Source organism: Dromaius novaehollandiae, chromosome 12 (genome assembly GCF_036370855.1).
Source record: "Dromaius novaehollandiae isolate bDroNov1 chromosome 12, bDroNov1.hap1, whole genome shotgun sequence".
NCBI classification, from domain to species: domain Eukaryota; kingdom Metazoa; phylum Chordata; class Aves; order Casuariiformes; family Dromaiidae; genus Dromaius; species Dromaius novaehollandiae.
In genome coordinates this window covers 7,746,312-7,770,024 of record NC_088109.1, presented here as the reverse complement: position 1 = coordinate 7,770,024, position 23,713 = coordinate 7,746,312, and the positions used below count along the sequence as shown (strand labels likewise).

Genomic DNA, 23,713 nt, shown 5'->3' with positions numbered 1-23,713 from the left:
TTTCATAAAAGATGATTAAAGTCAGAATACAGTCATGGAGACTCGTAACACTTGTTTTTCAGTATTTTTTGACTTTTTGTTCATAAAACCATTATATGAAAAGAACCGTTGAATTGCAAGGCCAACTCCCCATAAGCAAAAAAATTAAAAAGAAAAGTTCTGGGCTGCCTGAATTCAGCCCTTCAGTACAAATATACATTAGAACACAGACCTCAGATGATCACAAAACACATTTTCAGTGGTCCTCTGCTCTAGGTAGCACACCACACACTGCTCATTAAAAGAGTAGTTTAAAACATAGCTTTATCCTTAATTATACAATGCAGCTCTTGCATTTTTGCTCTTTCTTACCAAGTATCTAAACAATAATCCCAGTATAATGACAGAATTGATGAACTCCTCATGGAGAAGGCTATAACACTCACTATTACAGTATCTTTGTGCTTTCTCAACATTAATACTTTCTGTAACAACCGTAACACTATCTCCAGTGTGGAGATGAAAAATGGAGGCACAAAAAAAAGGGCAGGGGGAAGATTTCCACTAACCTTGGGAGCCCAGCTGGAAAGCTAAGGGTCTAGTTTTTCAGAATACTGAGCATTTTATAATTATTTTAATTTTCAGTGATTAAATTTTCAGTTGTTGTTACAAGTTCTCAATTCCTATGATCTGTAGTCAGGCACAGTTACATGGCACCACAGGCCCTCTAAGGACACAGCAGAGTACTCTGCACCTCTCTCTAGCTAAACAGTACCAAGGTGCTGGGAAATCCCAGGGGGCAGCTTTCCAGTCAGACTTAAAAAAAAAAAAAAGGGGGGGCTCCAAAAGGAACAAAGGTGGCTAAAAGCAGTTTAAGAAGATGTGGCAACAAATGACACAGCCACTAGATGGAGAACTTTTTACCTTCTTTGCTTAAAGGATGGTGCTGCTTGACCTAAGGCTAGACTGTTGTTATTTGTGGCAATATTGCAGCAGTTTCTCAACTGGAATAAGACAACACCAGATTATAAGACTTCCTAGAATTAGGATCCCACCAATGTCAGGAATAAAATTTCATACTTCCCATGAACTTCCCATTTGAAGGATACATGACATATTGCTACTGGGTTTCAGGTATTTACCAACAGCAAAGAAACAGTAAGAATCTGGAATCTTATATTGAAGCTGAGGTTCTAGATGTGAATATGATCACTTAAAAATGTGAAGAAGCAGAAAAACCGATGTGCTTTTTTCTGATGATCCCTTAAAAACCTTCTATGAGGCAGCTATATCTCTTCTCTGTTCTACTCCAAAGATATTAAAAACTTATTCCAACCTCAGTCTTCCTGCAATAGCCTATTCCTTCAGTAGCTTCCTCAGTCCTAATCCTGCTCCCCCCTTACTCCAGGTCTCAGTTCCACACCTGCTCCCTTTGTCTCCTATCAAGCCAGTTCCAGTCTTCACACAGCTATACCTTCAACAAGATGGGCTGAAGACTCCTTCTGTACCTTGGATTCCATCGCTCCTTTAACTTTTGTACAGCTGGGTGGTGGCTGAGTCTCTTCAAAAAATTTTCTTTGCAACAGTACTGTGTATTTTACCCCACCTATCAGGAAAAAAAAAGTAAAGAAATTCCTTGGTTTAACTTCACTGGTTAGTCTGGTTGGGCCACTTCCAAGTTTTCAACAATCACTTTCCCATGGCTCAGGGTCCCCTTTTCCTAGTGTCTTTAAGAAGCCACTCAGAAACACTATTTCTGCTAGTCTGGAGATGAAAATCACTAGGGTTACTGAGGTTTACCTCAAACCTTGCAGAAGAATCTAGGATAAAATATTCTCCCTATGTACTATAAAACACTGCATCCTTGGAGGAAAATATTGGGGCAGCTGAGGCTTGTTGGAACTCCCAGAATACTGGACCTGCACAAGAGGTAAGCAGCTTTGGTAGTAAACCAAAAGGTGCTCCTCTATACATACTCCTCTGAAAGACTGCAACTTTAGGAAGCAAAGGTTTTAATCCTGTCTCTTGCCTGCCTGTTGCTAAAATGTAAGGAGGATGTTCAGAAAATAATGAAATACAAACAAGGTTCCATTCCTCAACAACAGCTATTCAGGTGCTCAACACATCTTAAAGACAAAGAACAAATGCTGTCACAAATTTCCACCAACAAAGCTTACTTCTATGACCAAGCTCTCCATATCTCAGCAAACATTGATGTATTAGTATCAATTTAATCAAAAAGAAACCCAAGCCTGTATTAACTAGCATTTGAAATCTTATAACCTCCCCAAATTTCTATCCACTGAGGTACAAGGGCATTATTTTACTGATAAAATATGCATATTTTAATAGTAAAATTAATTTTAACAGCAGTTGCAGAGAAGCAGAACAAAGGATAGCCCATGTCCTATAGGCTTCATCTCATACTTACTTCTCTGGTATTTAATAAGGACTGAGTTCTTATTTCATATGTCTCTATATGAGCTGTAACAAGATCCCTATTTTTCTAATTAAATTAATTCAACTAGTAAAAAATTAAATCAGTTAGTAAATAACTATCTTTGAAACCACTGATTCTCAACCTACTGTGGCCAAAATTTAGCCATGGATTCAAGTTACTTGGGGGAGGAGGGGAGAGGAAGAGGAACAAGAGGGAAAGGATGAAACAGAAAGAAGCACAACATAAAAATGTGGCTGTGAAAGTTTTGCTTCCTCTCAGGACAGACAAAAAAAACAACAAAAAAAAAAGAGAGAAATCCATCTCTGAAACACAAATACAGCTATTACTACCATCACTACACAGCAGCCTTGAATAACTCTTCATTTTACAAAGGTTCAGCTTACAGGCCTGATTATATTTTTCCGCCATAAAAATTTTCAGAAGCTGACTTATGCATTAATTAAAATACAAACAAGCAGGAACTATTTTAATGGGAATGACAAATGAATCTCAAATAATCCCATCAATAATTTACTAGTAGGCACCATCACAACTTCAAGATACATAATGTGTCTGTTTGCATTAGGCTTACCAACAGCATCCGCATCCTCTACTTGTGAAGAAAAAATCTTTGGTTGACTAAACTTGGCTTTTGAAGAAACTTTGTCCTTGGAATCCCAGAGTTTTAAAGTTATTTTGTGATCTCTTAGTTTCATTAGATATTCATTGGTGACATTGATATCAATACTGTGGTTCCACGATACCCAGATCTGGTCATTTTCAAACCATGGTGTAACAGTCTATTAAAACAAACACAAAAATCTTTACAGGAGCTGACCAGTACTGAAGAACTTATATTCACATGCTGACCACTACCACAACTATTTAATTCGACAGTACAATGCATGGAAAAACCTAGCAAGAATCCTGAAGAGTTCTAGGGTTACAAAACATTACAGCCAAGTATTCAAGGGATATTAGAAAATAATCTTTCTACCTCTTGAAAATTTCACTGCAAGTAGGCCATCCTTCTTCAAAGTTAGGACAGACTGTGGTGAAGGGGTGGGTGGGTGGATATATATTTACACACACATACACACACACATCTTTTTTTCCTGTTACAGCAGTCTTGCTCACTTTCATTTTAATTAAAGTCAAGTTCCTTGCCAGAAAGTATTAGACTTCAAAAATGAAAGATTCACAGTGACTTAAGGTTTAAAGGTTTAAAACATAAACATGGTCAGTCAGGATGATGCCATGAAAAATCACCTTTCAAGGGTCAAAAAATATTTGTGTATGCACATGTGTTTTTATTATAAAAGAGAAAATTATGATGGAGACAAGATTTCTGGACTATGTGATACATCAATGAAATATGTATTATAGGAAAAGACAGAGTGCAAAACTTATTGATAAAACCTATATATTCACCTCCTCCATATACCTCTCTGCTATACATTCACTCACTGAGGAAGTTACCCCTCCCATCAGTTTGTCTTTACAAAGAGCTGGTTGAAACCCTGTAGTTGTTTGCTTACAGTTAAAAAAGAACACAGTAATACAAACAGAAAAAAAGCAAAAGTAAATGAAGCCATGTAATAACAAAAAGAACAGTGTATAAGTGTAATCTCACAGGCAGAAACATGCCTGGAGATTCCAATATTGCATAACCACACATAACTTAGTCTATTATATTATGATAAGTGACAGTCAATATCAATGTTTAAAATACATTTGCTCAGTTATACTTTTGAAGGAATGCTGATGTTTATACTGTGTTTCTAAGTATTTAAAAGTTAAGAAAAGTTAGGAAAGGAAGAGATATGACCACGTTACCTAACAAAACTCAAACTCTAGTAACAACATATAATTCTCAGGTTGTGTTCACTGTTGATCACTGATACAGTGACAGAAGAGAAAGGATGGATAGTCAAATTGAAAGTACAATAGATTTTGGCCAGCAAATGCTTTTTTTTCCCCTTGTTTAACTGATTTACTGTCTTCCTACAAGGAATTTTCAAACTCATTTCAGAAGACAGTCTTACTAAATTGTGCTCTTGCACTGCAAGAGAGCTCAGCACACTGTACAGAAAAGCTGAGGTTAATTTAAGTTCAAACCTCCCTTCTTGTGTAACTTGAAGTATACTAATAGATTGATACTGAATTACTAGACTAATAGTGCAACATAATGTGCATCTCAGTAACTTAAATCACTTAATCATGAGTTCTGATAACAGAGGCAATTTTTCCTACCTTCCGCATTTTCACCAATAAAAGGGAACCACCTTAACTAATAGCAAGCAACAACTTGGTAGTTTACTTGTAAGAAGACAAATGCACCAAACCTTCAACTAGAAAACTATCTAGACACCCAATGGCCACTAAAATTTCGGCAAGCAGAATATAATCTAAACTATCTTTAACAGGATTATTCAGAAAAACCAGAGAACAGGATACAGTGCTTTAAAAGACAAATCTCTCTGAAACTTAGTTCTTTTCAAGCAATTTTTGCATTAACTTTTTAAAAAGAAAATTCACAGCAAATCAAGGTGTATTCAAAACATTATACCAAAATTGGAGGGTCCTGGATTTGAATGCACAGGAATCATTTAGACATGTTTTACGTAGCTTTGAACAAAATTTGGAAAATTCTTCAAGTACCTTAAAATCTTTTCCCCCTCAACAAATGTTGGAGGCATAAATTTCATTCTTTCTTCATTTTTAATAAAATGGATAGTTGCCTTGGAGTTATTGTATTACTATCTTGGTGCTTAAAAGATGAAAAACACAATCCCAAGTAAACTGATTATCTCAAAGAAAATAAAACAAATTTTGAGCAGATGATAGAGATTCCATCAGCCTCTTACTACAAATGTAGGAAGTTACTGCTGATCTGGACTAGCAGAGTCAAGTTCTATCTTCAATATTTATTTCCATACCTGCGCATGCAGATAACACCTAAGCAGTAGTTAAAATAATACATAACTACAACACTCCACCTTTGAAAGCATTCTCTACATACGACATTCTGGATTACTCAGTGTTTTTTTTTTTTTATTTTTATTTTTTTACCTTGCAATCGGATTCCGCAAATAGCTTTGCAATCATCCCAAACAATACCAAATCCAGTTTTCTGGGTATAGTATCATCTGGTAAAAGAAAATACTCAATGTGATAGTAACGTCGCATTCTTGGAATAGCTCCATATTTGTCACCTTGAATATTATTTCTCTGCACTTCAGCTACATCGGATGTCTTCCGCTTGTGCCCTAGTGAGAATATTAGAATTATCTGGAAGTGTCAAATGTTATCAAAGATTACACTTTCAGGAGAAAAAAATAATGCTTTCTGCAATGCTCAAATGGTAACAAGAGTTACATTATGACAGCAGAAAAATAACTGATTGAAATGAATGACTGCTGAATGTGAAACTGTTATCCCAGTGCCCAAATCTGCTGTTTTACTCAAGTTTAACTGCCATAGTGGTCCATTAAGTTTCTGGAACTCCCCTCATTCTCTCTTCCTGCAGCATGTCTTCTTCCAGTTCCTGTAACTCCCAAAACACGTATATCCTATTTCCCAGATAACTTGCACAAAGGAACTGTTCCACAACAGTTGGGGAAAGGCTGAATATGCCCAGTCCTGCTACGCCAAAACACCTCTATGTCACAGGAGAATCATACATCTGTTGAACAGCTGCTAGCTTCACCCAAAATGATAATACTACCTTTAGACTACCCAAAATCATAATTAGGCAAATTGACAATATAGGCAAAAAAAATTTCTTTTGATTATTAGACAGTGACTTATTAATAAGCACCAGCTAAAATCATCAACTTGAATAACTGTGACTACTGAGGAGCCAGCAATCAGGAAAGGTTTTCAGTCACCAGTGACAATCACCCAATGATAAAAGGCTCCTATGTCCCACTGTCATTTTCCTGAGTGATCTACCCAGGGAAATTCAAACCAACTAACATCTTTTCTAACATTATCTCCTCAAAAGACCCAAGACTCCATCCCACAATTATTTTATGAAATAATGAAAAAAGGATTCTTAAGAAAATCTGTGTCAGATACTTACTTGGAACCACTATAGGGACAGCTAGTGAGACAGTGAATGTGCAGGTGACATGGTGACCAGACAGGTCAGGCCTGCTGCTTTCACTTTCTGGGGTCAGACGACCAACACCCTCAAGGACCTCTAGGCTTTCAGTTTCAAAAGTGCTTTTAGAGCAGATTGTGTCCAAGTCTGTCATTTCTTCTTCATTTTCCTCCTCCACCTCTTCTTCATCCACTGCCTCTGACGTGCCATGCTCCTGCTTTGCCATCTTGATGTACAGACAGCTGATTGTAAGACTACAAAACAGGGAAAACAGCTTATTTTAGCACTGCTGTGCCAAACAAATAAAAATACTTACCAGAGCCACAGCAGGAGCCAGGAAGGACAGTATTAGAAGGCACAAACATTCCCACTTCAAGATGTTTTCAAACTGTGTAATACGTATACCCAAGGGGTTACATTTGGATGCCAGGGCAGTTCACACAAAGATCTCCAAGCAACAGGACAAGGCAGCAGTATGTCAATACACTGAGCAAAAAAAGCCCACAAAGCTCAAAAAAGCGAAAAGGCTAATGTCTTCTGAGACTATCAACTACCAGTTTCTTTTCTTCCCACGGAGGAAAGCTGAGTTTTGAAAAAAGTATTATCTTCAGGACGCCCGTGGAGCACCTGAACAACCACAGGTGCTGGAAAAGGCACTATGCGCATTAAAGCAGCAGGTGACGATGAATCCGCCCCACCGCGCAGGCCCCTGCGCAGGCGCCCCAGGCTGCACGCGGTAACGCCTGGCCCGGCGTGGCGCCCCGCACCTGCTGCGAACGGCAGCCACGCCTCGGCCGACTAAGGGCGCCGGGAGCGCGTCTCCCCCGGCCTCCCCGGCACGGAGCCGCTCACCGAGCTGCTCCTTTCCAATAAGAAATCGGGGGCGCTATACCTGAGCCACCAACGCCTGGTCTGCGGCGGGGCCGTCTCCGGGAGCGCCCCTCAGCGCCGCCCGGCTCCGCTCTCCGGGAGCCCCCGCCCTACCGCCGCCGGCCGCCCCCCTCGAGATGGTGTCCCTCCGCGCTCCAAAGAGTGCCCCCTCCCCTCCCCTCCCCGCGCCAGGCGCCGCGGCGCCCGCGCAAAGATCCGCAGCGCGGCGGAGCGCACGGCACGGCCGGGCCGGGGCTCGCGGCACCTGGCGGGCCGCCATGTCGCGCGGCGGCTCCGCGGTTACCTGGGGCGGCCGTGGTACGGCGCTCAGGTACATACACACGTACGTGCACACGTTATGTCTAAAACGGACATTTTCGTTGTTATTTGTAGCTAAAGAGGTCAGTTGTTCATCAAGACTTTGGCGCTAGTGGATTACATACCCGAAGTTTTTTCCACAAGTGCAGTTTCTCTGCTTTTCCCTGATTCAGAGCTTTATACGTAAAGCTGCACTAAAACTGAGTAAGCTGCAGTGCACAAAAGATGCCACGGTTTTCAAAAGCTGGAGCTTGACTTCCAAGTTTGTCTTTAAAACTTTAAGAGAAAACAGCCTACCTGAATATCTCAACCTTTCAGCATTCATTCCTAAAATACTGTAGGTAGTGTAGGCTTTCACTGCCAACATTTTTACATCATGCTGATATTTTAAAATATTTTTAATACATTCTATCCAGGAATGATATAAAGTATATCATACCTTAGAAACGGGTTGCCACCCACTTTAATTAAAACTAAGACAGAGTAAGGTCCTGCAGGAGTGTGCCTGTGCCCGGCAGGGTCCCAGCCCGCCCGTGACCGCGCCAGCAGCTGCGCAGGCCATCGGGTGCCCTCTGCTCATGCCACGCAAAACCAGTGCATCAACATCAGTACGCTGCATTACATCTGTGCTTCTATGGAGCACTTGCATCTGAAAACCTAGAAGTACTGCCCTGATAATCTAGGAATAAAAAAAACTATTTGCAGTCTTATTCCCTTTCAAACATTTACAATATATTTTTCTCTGGAAAAATTTGTTGTCTTGAACACAGATGATATTTATGATACAGTGCACAGAAGAATGAGAAAAGGATTATCTACAAATGTTTAATCTTACGAAAGAATAATCAGCAATATGTAATTATGCACGCAACTAACATCACCAAAATATATCAGCATGTTCACTTTTTAGTAATTTTAAGAGCATCACCATCCAAACGACTCAGCAGAAATAAGAATAAACCAGACAGAAATAAACGGACATAAGTTTCTCAGAGACAGTAACACAGGATTATCTACACATAGAATCATTGAGCAGTAAACCATAGTGTGAATTTATACACATTAGTTACTCTTCACTAACTCCCTTTTCAGAAACTCAGCGTGCCTAAAAAATAACTAACAGTCCTTACATTCACAACTTACATATCAATTTCCCTGTTCCCTAGACAACAGTGAAACTATTACAGGATTAGTTCAGCAATTATAAACCAAATCATAAGTAAATATTTTGTCTTTTTGCACAAGCCACACATCCTATTTTTGATATGAACAACTCAGTATTTAAGCCTGCTCTAATCTGTGTGCTTAGTTAGACAATATTTCACACAATCAGGATGAAAAAGGATGGGGATATTCATTTCACAGATTTCTATTCTCTTTGTTTTCCCACATGCACATAGATCACAACTGATCATTAGGAAATCTGGCTGACATCTCAATTATCTGAGTAAAAAGCAGAGTGAAAATTAAAATGTCAATGGAATAAAACATGATTATAGTGAAATGCTTTCCTGCCAGATAAAGGCTTCAACGTTTTAGGGAGTATTCTATGAAAGATCAAATACACAAATTCCTGTATGCTGTTCCCATACCTGCTACCTGTAGCACGAGTTTTCATAAATCTCTTTTGGACAAACCCAAAGAGGACCTTACATCCAAAAAATGTAACCCAGCAAGAATCTGGATTTTTCATACTAAAATTGAAAGGCACATAAAACCCAGAAGGATCCAAATCTTAACATGGCTCAACAACGCCATGCTCCTTTTGTACCTAAGCTAGATCAAGACCCCAGTCCTAGATGCTATTTTTCCCTGTCAGCCTTCAGAGGAAATGTGCTGTAGATACATCTGCTGGACACCTAGCTGACTGGGCTGGCAGAAGCTATTCCTCTCAGGTAATGGCTGTGGGCTGCGAATCCTCAATAAGGTGCATAAAACCTCAGAATAACGCAGAATAACGTGCACTTAAATCTTTTGTATTGTCTAACTCTATGCAGCTCCCTATTCAGCATGCCATTTTGGAGGCATTCTAAGATGCCCAGCTTTCCTCATAAACTAACTGATTCCGATTTGCTAGTGATTCCAGGTTCTGGATTTCACCAAAACGGCTAGAAAGATACAAAATAGGTGTTACAACACTAAAGTTGAGGAGCCATAGCACTGTTGGTATCTGCTCCTAACTGTCACTGTATCTCTATTTCCTCACCTATAAAACACAGACTTACCTATTTCTGGTAATATTTAGGGATACTTAGGAGTATAGATGATCTAAAAAGCATAAATCTAAATAATGCATGCTCATCCCAAGAATCTACAGCCTGATTTACAGGAGAAATTAAGACAGCATCAATATTTTAGAAGGGAAACACCTCTTTGAAGTAATTTAGATAACATACTCTTAACAGGAGTCAAAAAACTTGTAACAGAGGCTCAGGTAACATCTCTGCAACCTGCAAAACCTATAAAAGAACTACTGAATAACTTACAAGCTAGTGAAACAGAAAGCCAGTGGTAATATCATTGACTGAAGAACTACAAGCCAAATTCTGGTCTCACTTATACTATAGCAAATCTGCAATTTTTCCCCTCAACTGACCCCCAAATTTGCTTATAAAAGAGCAACACATACCCCATAAGCACCACTAAATAGAAGTCAAGAGCAATAGATTTCCCTTTCTCTAATGACTGTAGAAGAGCCTTGAAATTGCTCCAGATTCTGAATAGCTAAGAAACATAAAACACCTTTTGTTCAGATAGGTGCAGCTGTCTCCTCTGCAGACTACATAACACTATTATGCAGAGAAAGGCCACCATATGATTAGTAATCTCTCTCCCTCAGGATACAAACCAAATGCAGTGAGGTAAGATCTCTTGTTAACTTCAGTAGTTTCCCACTGGCTCCACAGCAGAACATTCTCCAGACAGTCCATTTGTAATATATACACTTCCTTTACATGCATTGAAATGCTTACTAAGGTTCCATAAATTAGTTACTGAAACTCTTTTCTGAGTCTGTCTAATATGGTCTCCATGTAACTAAACCAAGAAAACATCTTCATAGTTTTTTGCATAGTTTATCAGAATTGCCTACATACTCATAGGATGTGTATATCTAAAATGTCTTATAAGGTCCAGCATAGTCATACATACTAGTATACATTTGTAAAATTTAAGATATGTCCGTTCAGATATCTGAAGTGCTGGGACATGAGTAGTATCTCTAACATGATTACTCACATTCTTAAAGCACCTGCCACTTTAGTAAGGCACTGCTTGCCAAAGTTACTGTCTCAGGTTTTCAGATTGAAATTTCGAGATTTATGCCTCCTAGATTAACATTTCATCTTTGCTATCATTTCAAAATGTTGCAGCTTTCAGATTTTCAGAAGCTAAGGTTGAAGAAATTATAGAAGGATATAAGCCTTCTAGTATTTCTCTGGAGAATAACATTATTTTATTGAAAGGCATATGCATATGAAATGTTTCCAGTACGACAGTAGTTACTGGAGTCTTGGTGGAGCATTGAGGGCACACTCCAGTGCTGTATATAAAGAAAAAGAATTAATCTTCACTTCAAGGGATTTACAACCCATATTAGATGCACATGTAGCCACGACTTGTGGATATACATAAAAATGACTGTACAGAGAACGCTGGTCAAACCTTCAAGCCGTTCATTTAATTAAGGTTTGTTAAGATTTACTCAGGAATATTACAACATGGCTGATGACTGTCATCCAAAGGCCAAATAATAGAACTGAGCTTTGAGAACAGATGAGCAGGCAAGATGTATGATTTTGTGGAAAAACTGCATGGCAAGTGTGAAGGTAGTTATAGTTCAATGTTTGGAATATTTCCACATTTTATTCTGGGGAGAAGAAACAAGACCTCATGTTGTCAGCCATGAATCCTGGATTATACTTTAAAGGAGTTAAATAACAGCAAACCATAGAGTTTATTACAATTGACTTTCAAGCTTCAAGTAATTCCCAGATGAATCTATAATAAAGCAATTTAGGAAAGGACTGTTTCTAAATTCTCTTTCGTGCCAACACCTGAGTATGACTACAGAAAGGGCAGAGTTCCGCTCTCTGTCACAAATTTTATACTCTCCCAATACATGTCAGTAAATATACTGAGGTTCTCTTCACTGCCATACCCACAGTGACACCCCCCAAAAACAGAGATTAAAGCTATTCTTCAAAAAAAATCTTTTTTAAATAAATAACCACTGACTGACCGACTAATAAGCAAGGTGCTTCCCAGTGGCAGAGGGTCTGAAGTTCTGGAAATGCTATAGCTAGCTTCCCTCTTATTCCTGTGATGTGATATACTAAACACAGTGTTATCTCTGTTCTTACAGTTTATATTCCTTCCTCTCTACCCATTCATTGCTAGAAAATATTTTGGAATCTTTAATGGTAGTGGTAGTTCTCCCTTAAACAATACATGTTATCATTTTTTTTAAATAATCTGTAAGCAATAAATCCTTAAAGGACAGATCAAATTTAAGTGCCTTATTTTCACCAAGTGCCCCACAGCCCTACTTGCTTATTCTGATCTACCTCCATAATTCTTTATTTATACTGCCAAATAGTGCATAACATGTTCCCTGAGCTACTCCACCAGAATTTTCTACCAAGTGGATAGAAAAAGAAAAATACAGTATGAAATCAGAGAATTAATTAGGTATACAGTTAGCTTCACCCTGCTATCACATTCATTATCTCATTCTCTTTTTGCATATTACCTATACAACAATACGCTATCTCTACAGAGCAGGAAGTTGTTCTCATACATGTCAAATATGCTCAAAATACAGAAATAGTAGTGAAGAAGAGTAACATTTCAAGGTAAGTATTAAATGGAGAATATGCTGCAAGCAGGAGTAAAACTACATGACAGACAGGAATGCTCAATTACATTTTTCCTTTTTTTGTCTTTTTGTCTTACTGTATATAACTTTAAAATTATGCCAATAACAATACTGCACCACAAGAATTATTTTAACTCATCTCTGTGAACTCTTCTGTGAAAACCAAACGTCAATTTAAAAATTAACCATAACATCACAGTATGACTTTGTGGAAAAGATTGGGAAAACATATTTTAAGTACTTAGCATTACATTTTCACTTTTCTCTCCAATAATAGAAAGTTTAGAAGGAATAAAGTATATTTTACAGTAATGAAGTGACCTTTCCTGCAAGATAAGCATTTTCCACAGCCCAACAGTTCTATCTGGCTCTGTATAGCAATATTGAATGACAACCCACTACCCAAATGAGACTGGACTATTGATATCCTGGCACTTGAGATACAAAAGCAATCTGTGCTGACCCTTGAACATATATAAACATAAAATATGAGTATAGTTAATTTAAGGCCAAACCAGTTTTTTTTTTAAATATATATAAACGATGTTACTGTGTATGTCCTTATTAATCCCATTCCTACCCAGTACAGTTTCAATCGATACTCTATCAGTGCTGGCAAACAAACTGAAGTCAGATGATGATACCTGAAAACTTCTTAAAATAAAAATCTCCAGGTAGTTAATTTAAATTATTAGGCAATATTTTAAAATACTTCTGATTTCCAATTATAATCACAACACTGTAGAAACAGTCATTCTATTCAAACAGTGCTTTCCTGTCTGCTTTTATATATAATTAGGGCTTTTTCAACATACTTTCAAGCTCCAGTAGAAGCTCCTGTGTACTACCAGGACTGCTAACAACTTGGTAAAGAAAAAGTCCTTAAATACTTAACAAAACATTGCCATCTCTGAGAAGCTTTAGAGAATATGTCAATGAACACAAAAATCTTGACCGTTAGGGGTAAAATCTTAGTCAGGGGTAAATACGCCAGTGATTATTAAGCTATTACAGGCACCTCTGTACCACTGATACTGACAGCACTGAACTGTAGAAAAAGTGTGTAGGAATTCATGTTTCAGTTTAAAAAAAAAAACATGCTACAAAAGGAAAGCTTACTTCTACAAAATCCAAACCCTTTCTCACACAAAGGCTGGAGTGAAATTTAAGATTTTTCTGGTCCAACTGTTTTTGCAATTGTCTAGCATTTAGAAGTATTGGGGGGGGGAGTGTTTGTTTAAAAACATGATGCAAAAGCCAACTGTCTAGCAGTCAGAGATAGAAAATACAATGGCCAAAAGTTTGGGAGGTTTTGCTAGTATGCAGTATCTGCTTTCTTTCAGACATGAAACTCAGGTGAACTTGAACTGACATCATTCTGACCTACTCATTTCCCTGTTACAGTGATAAAGCAGAAAGCTAAAGATTTGTCATGCTATTTATGCCCTTCATTCTTTTAAAACTGAAGAACAGCAGATGGGCAATGGGGAATCCAACAAAGGCCCAAATGTTCCCTAACACTGTTAACAGTGCCTCTATTCTAGCCAGAGATAACACCAGGAAACCTATCTGGAAACCATAGGTGCTAATGTAAAATTTATGCTGACATGTTTACAGCCTGGTAAAGATTCTGTCAGTCTTTAAATAAATTATTTCCACTTGAGATTTTTTTTTTTTTTTTTACAATTGAAAATAGCTAGACCAAACCAAGTTTAAATTGGTCCATTGTCTAACTCCAGGACCTTTATGCTTTAGTTCTTGTTTGGGATCAGTCCAGCTGATGTGTGTAGATAACAGATGTGGATTTACATATCTGCTAAAAACACTCAAGGTTTATGGTTTGTCTCCTCTATCCCTTTCTCACTAATACTGCATTATAGCGACATATTGTAGACTTTAATTCGTGCAATAATAATATTAGCAGACTAAGAAAACCTAAAGTTTTATATGTTTACATAGTTATGATAGAAAATAAAGCATGGAAATAAAGCATGTTAAGCATGGAAAAAAACTATCAGTTCATCCAGTCACTCAAATCCATCAAAAGTATGAGTTACAAATTATTTATCAATTCAAATATTACAAACAGGAGGAAAATGAGAGAAATGTTCTTTAAAGGTACAAGAATACTTCAACAAAACAGAAGAAATAGGTCCATCAACTGGACAAGATTTTTTAATAGTTCCTTTAAAGGTACAAGAATACTTCAACAAAACAGAAGAAATAGGTCCATCAACTGGACAAGATTTTTTAATAGTTCCTAATGGTTGTAAAACAAAACTATTTTGGGTAAGAAATCATTGTGCATTGACGATGCACAGCAGATGGGATTAAGTCATCGTTCCCACTCAACGATGGGAGGTAAGGCCAGTGTTGGGGCCCTGAGGGTACCAGCAGACCTTCGCTCCCCGACCAACCCCTGCTCAACACCCCTTGCCCAGGAGCCCCATCTGAGCCCAGGCCTGGGCACGCTGCCCCTACCTGAGCTATGCTGTTGGTGTATCTACCCAGGTCCTAGCCCTGCCTACCCAATGGACTTTGGACTGACACTGTAGCCTTGACTCCAGTCCTGTCTCTGGCCCTGTATCGTAGATGGGCCTTGGATTTATATTGTAGCCTGCTTCCAGTCCTGTTTTTGGCCCTATCTCCTGCTGCTCAAGTGGACTTCTTGGATGGGTCCTGGACCTGGTTCATCACCTCGCCTGGTCTGAGGCTGTTTACAGACCCTGTTATTACCACTCCAAATCTACCTATTCATACCTTGGGCACTGCTTGTGCCATGGTCACCTGTGGCTCCTGGCTCCTCCCTGCTGGCTGCCCTCTGAGCATACAAACTCCACTGGGCAGATGCTGGGCAGATCCTGCTCACAGGATCCCACTGGAATCAGTGGTGCTGCTAATGCAAGAAAGCTGACTGGTGCTTACAGTCAAGATTTTAAGCACTTGAACAGAAGGAATTAGTTAAGGCTGGGTTCAATCACGCTTCATTTTTAAAGCAGTCCTACTCCATAAAGGAGCAAATAGCACTACTTTAGAAAGGTTAAGGCATTCAAACCAACGGGCATAATGGAAAGGGGCTCAAGGGGGACAGTTTCAAAGGGGGCTCTGCCTCAGGCATTGCTAGCAGTGTGCACCAGGCTTGTTTGCCTGCAGACCCTCCCCACCAGCCCCCCGGGCCGGCAGGAGCAGCGCCGGAGAAGACCGGGGTCTCCACTGTTTTCACCCCGCTCCCGCTACCCCCCGCGCCGCCACGGAGACAACGGCTACGAGCTAGGGGACAGCCAACGCCGTGACGCCGACGGTCCCGTTAAGAAGAAGAGGGGTAGGGGGGAAAAGTTTAAGATCGGTGGGGACGGGACACCGCAGGGAGGGAGGCTGGGCTAGCAGGGGGCGGCAGGCGGCGCGCGGGAGAGCCCAACGGCCGCCGCCGCGATCCCAACGGCTGCCGCTGAGGCGAGCCCGCGGGGCGGGAGGGGCGGGGCGGGGCGGGGCCGTCCCGCCGAGCCCCTCCCGGGCCCCCGCCCCGCCCCAGGGCCTCCCCGCGCCCACGGGGCGGAGGGAGGGAGCGGGCGCTGCGGCGGCGGCGGCGGCGGCGGCGGCGGGGGAAGCATGGTCGGCGGCGGGCGGGCGCGATGGAGCCGCCCGAGGGCTGGGACCCCTACCGCCGGCCGGCCCGCCGGACCCAGTGGCTGGTGAGCGCCCTGGCCTACCACTACGGGCTGGACCGCGGCGTGGAGAACGAGATCGTGGTGCTGGCCACGGGGCTGGACCAGTACCTGCAGGAGATCTTCCACCACCTGGACTGCGCCGGCGAGGGCAGGATCCCCGGCGAGGACTTCCGCACGCTGTGCCAGGTGCTGGGGCTGGAGGAGGCGGCGGCGGCCGACCCGGAGGAGTGCGCGGGGCTGTGCGAGGGGCTCTCGGCCGAGCTCACCTTCCGCCAGTTCCACGCGCGCCTCTGCGGCTACTTCAGCACCCAGGCGGGCCGCGCCGCCCCGCGCCGCGCCGTGCCGCGCCTGCCGCTGGGCGCCGAGAGCGAGCACATCGAGACGCAGATCCGCCTGCGCAGCCCGCTGCGGCGCCGCCGCCCGCCCCCCGGCCCGGGCCCCGGCCCCGGCCCCGGCCCCGGCCCCGGCCCCGGCTCCGGGCGCGGCGCGCAGGCGGCGGCGGGGCGGCGGGCGGCCGGGCCCTGCTCGCGCGAGTGCTACGAGGAGGTGGTGGCGCTGGAGCAGGCCGAGGACCGCATCGCCAAGCTGGAGGAGGAGAACGGCAGCCTGCGGGAGCTGGTGGAGGACATGCGGGCCGCCCTGCAGAGCAGCGACGCCCGCTGCCTCGCCCTGCAGGTGGGTCCGGCCCGGGGCAGCGCGGCGCTCCGGGCTTCGTCCTGCCGGCGGTGCCACCTCTCTCGGGCACCGCCGCTCTCCCCTCCGTTTCCTCTGTCGGTCTTCAAGGCTCCCCTACTTTTGCTGGCTAGAGCTCAAGTTATCGTTGGTTAAAATATAATTGCAGATGAAGATACTGTGATTAAAAAAAAAAATCTGCTTTCAAAGAATCAAGTGTTAATAAGACATCTGCAGCCAGAGTGGTTTCTAAAAGGAGTATAACACAGACCGAGGTTGTTACTTCTTCTTCGGTATTAACTTTTTAAGAAATAGTTTGACTATACAGTCTTCAAGGAGAAATGTTTTCTTGCAGCATTTTTACTAACATGATATTATATACATTTAAGTAATGCACTAAAACTCATCCTCCTAAAATTATAGAAGACTTCAATTTAACAAACTCAAATGTATAACACTGCTTTTCCTATTGCACATGCAATCATGTATGCAATATGCAATATGTAGTGCTTTTCCTAACATATAAGTAAGTAAGAACTTTTGGACTCTTACCTGCATAAGCACATACAACTACTGAGCCGTAATTGTTTGCGAGTTTTACCTCGGAAAGATTAGAACTGTGTTTTCCTGGGAGTGTGGTCCTGTGCGTTCAGAGTCAGAGCCAGTTCTGCAAATGGACTGACAAGTAGTCTGTGCCTGCTGTGCAGAGCCCCATTAATTTGGGGTCTGTTTCAGTTATATCGGCTCAAGCGAAACAAGTATATGTTTAACAGCAGTTAAAATACTGCAGCATGAAATAGCAGGCAAAGCACTGAACATCAGCTTGGATTTAATACTAGTACTTAACATTCATGTAACTGTTCTGTGTGGGATGTTTGAATTTGGCACTAGCTGTCCATCTTGGCAACATTCAGTGTGGTAGATAAAAAATACTATTAACTGTTTTCAAATGGAAAATCAGAGGCAAACATGAAGTCACCAATCAAAGGCCACAGAAAGAATCAGAAGAAAGACCCAGATTAGAGCTCAAAAACACCACCAGCTGCTAACTCTACGTTCACTCCTGTTAAACACAACTTAAAAAAGAGATCTGAAATATTTCTTTCACAAAATTACATGCCTGTTGGAAACAGACCAAAATAATGACATTGAAGCTATACACAAATCTGTGCAAGGGATTAATTTTCCACTTTAATGAGTCATTTTAAAATGAAATTTATAGATACTTCTTTAAAAACTTATCCAGAAGTTGTTTCATTGTCTCTGTATTTGGCAAAGGTAAGTTCCATATTAGTTGCTGATCAAAAAACAAAAGAAAAGTCCAGCCATTTTCAGTCTTGATTAAAATGTTACTTGCTCTCAAATACATTAATTTGTCCCTGCTTTATGCTCCTGTTCATTATAGGTAGGACTGCGGAAGAGCCATGCTAACCATAAGGAAGAGGGGACCTGTTTTATAGGGAGTAAAAGACTGATAACACAGAACCACCCCCAGACCAAGTGCCTTCAAAGCGTCCTGAAGGAAGTGGAGCTCATCCGGAGCTCCAGGGATGGACAAATTGAAGAAGCAATTAAGTTCAATCAGGAATTGGAAAGAGAGCTGAAGAGCTCTCAGGAAGCTCTAGTCAACCTGGAAGACTGCAACCGTAACCTGAAGAGGGAACAAGCAGAAATGAGGAAGAAGGTTGAAGAAGCAAGACATGCGGTCCTTAACAGTCTTGGCAAAGTGAAGGAGCTAGAAGTGAAAGCTAACGAAGTGCCACATTTGCAAATATACATTGAGCAGCTAGAATCAGAACTGCAGCATTATAGGTAAGTCCCTCAAAAAAGGTTTTGAGTCCATCAAAAATATGGCTATAAAATGACAGCATTTAAATGCAGGTTAGCTTGAAAATCACTGGTTGTAGTTTAACAAATGTCCCCAAATACATCTTCTAAAATATGGCTAGAGAGAAGTTAGGAGCTACTTACTAATTTTCTTGGTAGGGATTCATAACAGAACTCAGTGCTCACAGAGGCCCAATTCAATAGAAGTTAGGACAAAGCAAGAATTCTGGTGTACAGACAGATGAAGTTATTCCCAAAACTCACTGTAATAGGAGTTAAAGTAGTAGTAATACTTCAAGTAAACCTCAAAAGAAATGACTTAGTCCTTCATAATCTGTGTCCCACACACTTTATATTCACTATTTAAGGTGAAAAAGTAAGTTTATTATTTCCTGTTAGTTAAGTTACACATTAAAAAAAAAAAGCTGCAACCCAAATGGCTGATGCTCCATTTCTTATTAAAGCTGTTTAACTTGACATACGATTTGGAGAAAACCTACACAAGGCCAACTTCTGGCCAGCAGAAGTCTGCTGTGACTTTTAGCACTTCTTCACTGGTGGAATATGTTATACTTCATAAAGGAATCAGTCTAAATAATTATAGCCACTTACAGATATTCAGAACTTTTTAGCTACTACATAGTCGTCCCATGAAGTAAATGAAATAAAATCTCTATACCAACAAGAAAAGAAGCAAGAAGGGGGTTACTGTGGTGTTTCCTGAGTGGTTGTGTGTTTTGGTTTTTTTTGTTTTTGTTTTTGTTTTTTTTTTTTAGACTATCATAGAGGTAATTTCACTTTATTAATAATCTGATTTTAAAGGTACTTTAAAATCAAATAGATATATAGTGTAAATCAAGTACAATAATTTTCACTTCTTATTCATTACATCTGACAGCAGTTCATTGGTATATTGCTGCCTTTCCACCCTATTAACAGATACAGAAACTGAGGAAGAGAGAATAATTTAGTGGGAGTCTCAAATAAAACCTACATCATCCAACTCAAAACCCCTTTGTAATAGCATAAATACATATGTTTCCAAAACTAAGAAAGGTGACCTCAAACTTTATTATTTGCTGGTTTTGTTGCTTTTTATCTCTCAGACAAAACTTGAACTCATTGGTAGTTATTAAGCACTAGGCAATTTGGCAATTTTTGTTTCAAATTCACCCATGGAATAAAATGTCTATATCTTTACTGTCCCAAAATAAAACTAGTATTTATATGTATTTTTCCTAACTGTATTAAAACTAGTATTTTAATATATTGTCTACCTTGAACTGCTCGTCTCTTCCTAAACTTATACTTCCTCTGTTTGCTTATATGAAGAATTCATAATGAGTTATTTGTGGCATCATAGCTATTGTATCGTTTTATGAAGTGAGGAAATTCTAAAAATAATCACTTTATCCGGTGTCTTTCTATAAGCATTGTGTATGTTAATATCTGTGTGGTTGTAGAAGATAAAAGCATTTATTTAAAAATGCTATAGGATTTTAAGAAGGCTGGCATGGACATGTAATATCTAAGACAACTATCTGTTGTTTACAACTCTTATTTCTGAGCCAGATCATGCTACTTATTGAGTATATCAAGTTGTCTCTGGCATGGGCAGCAAAGGCTTAAGCTCAGTTCTTGTTTTGCAGAATTACTTGCAGAGTTACTTTACCAAAGTATGATGAAGCATAAAAATTCACCCTTGAACAGGCAGAGATTACCTAATTAAGGATCAAAAAGAAACAACTGGGCATTGCAGAGCAGGAACTTTTATGGGCTATATCAACATAAATAATGCAAGTTAAAAATGTGACATATACGTTCTTTGTAATACAGCCCTCATCTGTAATATTTATATTAAAATGACATGGTGATTTAAAGTGAGTGCAATGCTCAGGAATGGTGCCTGACTAACAGTTTAAGAACTAAACCCTTTTTGAGCCACACAGGACATTCACTACAGGACCAGGCCAGCTTCCACATGTGAGACCTTTTGATGGGTCTTGATTCTGTGGTAGCCATAGAGCATTTCCATCTCCTTGTCCATGTAAAATTGGTCTTGGCTTAAACAGCTTAACAACAGGTGATAGCTATTCAGTGATGCTTGTGACTTGTGTGAATGTGGTCATGTTCCACTCTTTTGTCTACTTCCATGTAGTACAGAGATGCCCAAGCTAGCAGAAAAACAGGTAAATTAAGCAATGCGGAGCTCTAATAGCTTGTTTAAGACATGCTTGGATATCTCCATGCTACATACCCATTGGCATCATAGCTTGACTGAAAGTCACAAAGGTACAGCGGTCCCACTCACTTCACTTGTGTTTCAGATGGCAGAAACTACTTCTGCTCATAGAGAATCGTATTCTCCTGTAGCACAGAAGTCCAAAACCTACACATGTACTTTGGGTAAGGTGCTAGAAAGTACATGTTGAGGGAAAGATCATGAGGGACTTGGCCAAAGTGTAGAGATGAAAAACAGCTGCTATATCCTGCAGTTTTCTCAGACAGTCAATTGGCAAGTATATTACTTGTAACATTATTTAAGTAAGTTTGTGTTTCCATACCACAAAAAGATTGTAAGCATGTTAGCAGGATCCAGGTTTGGCAAAAATCAGTGTTGGAGCAGAGACAAATGTGTGGAGAATCAAGTATATTGCAGAAAGCCTGTAAGGTTGCAGACCTGTCTTCTGAGAATACAGCTTAACTAGCTTTGTATGGCCCCTATTTTACTTCAGCAAAAGCCTGATTTCTCCCAGAGAAAATCATATCCAAAAATGAGACCAGTCTATGAGTTCTACATGCTCCTCCTGTTCACACTTCTGTTTTTCTAAAGTAAAATAGAAAATGATTTGTTCTTTTAGGTTCAGAGTTTCAAAGGTTTTTAAGTATATAAATTCCACTTCTAGATCTTCAGCTTACATCAACTTCCTATCAGTTAGGACTGGAGTCAGAACAGTGACCTTAAGTTATAATCCCTAATTCAGGAAACAACTTCAATATGTAAAAGTTTGTTCCTGTTCAGGAAAGCATTTAAGTACCCACAAGTGATTAAATGTTTTCCTGAATTAGGGTACCTAACAACAATTCCCTTTTCTGCCCACAAATTCATATTTTTGCAAATTGAATGCAAAGTGTTTCTACCGAGATGTGTGGTAAATATTTGCCAAATGAAGTTTGTATGACGACTTAAACGTGAAGCTTTTCTGAGTACAGTTTCCTGTATTGGGGTTTGAAACTTCTATATCATATTACTAGGTTCCTAAGCCAACCTAGTAGACCAAATAGTTTATCCTTTTTGTCTTAGTGTGTATACTGTATTATTCCAACACTGGATGCACTTTCCAGGTTTTGGCTCCTATTTTCTCCACCATTAGAAATGTATAGTGTACTCTTTTTTTTTTTTTTTTTAAATCCCTGTCAACTTAATGAGTCAGCTCAGACAGTTTAAAGGTAAGTCTAGAGAAATTCCTTATTGAAAAGCATGAGTTAAATTCATTTCAGAGGAAAATGAAATTACTCAATAAATTCTATGCTTTATCACTTAGTATTATATCAAGAAGGTATTATCCACAATGTTAGCATACAGAAGAATTTAGGAATTTTTGCAGGCCCCATTTTTCCTGCAGTGCTGCCCAGACAATTATTTTCATTTTGCACTGGTGCAGTTGATTTCATCTTCCTAGGTGTAGGACTTTTCACTTCATATTACTGAAGCTCAGCTTTTTGATTTTGGACCACCTTTCCAGTTTCTCAAGATGATTTTGAGACTAACCTCCAAAATGCTCTCGTTCCCTCCCAGTTTGGTGTCAGCTTTTGAAAGAGAAAAGTTGAAAGTATAAATTAACATAGTGACGAGAACTGGACCCGGGACAGATTCTGGTGACCTCTGCTTGATATATCCTGAGGGATATATCACTGATAGCTATTCCTTAAAATTTTTTTTCAGCTAGTTTTGCTCTTACTCAAGGTAACACCATCCATGTATTCTAATATAGTCCTGTGATTTTTAATAGTTATTTATAAGAATGCCATATATAAAAATGTTACTACAATAAAAGTGTCACATCTATTGCTTCTCCTTACCCATTCAGCCATTTTTCCTGTCAAAGACAGAAATTAGATTGGTTTGACATGAATTGTTCTCGCCAAATATAAGTTGGCTTTGTTTTCTATACTGTATTATCTTGTAGGTGGCTTATAAATTGATCATTTAATAAAGTTTACAGATTTTTTTCTCCTTAATAGCATTGGGGGGAATAACACAATTTGGCAACCTTTTTTTCTTCCCAGTGTAACAGATAAAAAAGAATGGTCACTTAGAATTGAAATAGACTTAATAATGGAGATGTTCACAGAGATTTTACATTGCTGTGCCAGCCAGCAGCACAGTAATTGCAGAGGTCAGTGGAAGGGGTCATAAAATACCAAAATTGCTTCCTGTATGCATGGTCTGTCTCCCAAATTACTTAATTATCCATCAGCATTTATATGTGTTGATGAGTAGGAATCCTTTTTTACATGGAATGCACAGTGGCTTGTTTCATCCCCTCATATTCCTTTATAAATAGGAATATGGATGCTTCTAGTGTAATTCCTCCATCTGTTCCTCTGACATAAAGTCACTAGTGCTAATTTTTCCAAAAAAAATCCTCTACATTAACCTATATCAGAAGTAGTTCACTTTTTTCTTTTAATGAGACAATGTCCTGTTCTTTTAAATATTTTCTATTGTCATCACTCTTTAAAATTTAACAAGGTGGACCAAACAAATCCAAATCAATAATCAAAAAAAAGGAGAGGAATATAGAAATATTCCTAACTGGTACAGAATCAGCTATTAAGTGAAGGAAGAAAAGCTTTAGGAAGGAAACACTATCCACAAAAGAATGTGTATATAAATAGGTTATTTCCAATCTGAATGGTAATTCACACTTCATATTTAGGCACTCTAGAACCAT

At 40.0% G+C, this 23,713-nt stretch overlaps 2 protein-coding genes across 5 annotated transcripts in view; one reads left to right on the top strand and one right to left on the bottom strand.

Annotated features, from left to right (window-relative positions):
- CFAP92 (cilia and flagella associated protein 92 (putative)) overlaps window positions 1-23,713 on the bottom strand; it is a 167,377-nt gene that overhangs the window by 32,738 nt on the left and 110,926 nt on the right. Inside the window, exons 1-5 of one of the 2 annotated variants that reach the window (XM_064518851.1) lie at window positions 7,417-7,486; window positions 6,504-6,778; window positions 5,492-5,688; window positions 3,012-3,219; window positions 1,454-1,585 (exon numbers count right to left, since the gene is read on the bottom strand). In XM_064518851.1, the coding sequence (XP_064374921.1) occupies window positions 1,454-1,585; window positions 3,012-3,219; window positions 5,492-5,688; window positions 6,504-6,750 (784 nt within the window). In that variant the 5' untranslated portion in view covers window positions 6,751-6,778; window positions 7,417-7,486. Of the gene's footprint in view, window positions 1-1,453; window positions 1,586-3,011; window positions 3,220-5,491; window positions 5,689-6,503; window positions 6,779-7,416; window positions 7,487-23,713 lie in introns of those variants that run through there. The other variant, XM_064518850.1, reaches the window with a different exon arrangement.
- The window catches only part of EFCC1 (EF-hand and coiled-coil domain containing 1), a 59,305-nt gene continuing 51,722 nt past the window's right edge, over window positions 16,131-23,713 (top strand). For 2 of the 3 annotated variants that reach the window (XM_064518852.1, XM_064518853.1), the window contains exons 1-2: window positions 16,131-16,931; window positions 18,334-18,740. In XM_064518852.1, the coding sequence (XP_064374922.1) occupies window positions 16,221-16,931; window positions 18,334-18,740 (1,118 nt within the window). In that variant the 5' untranslated portion in view covers window positions 16,131-16,220. The remainder of the gene's footprint in view (window positions 16,932-18,333; window positions 18,741-23,713) is intronic. The other variant, XM_026099544.2, reaches the window with a different exon arrangement.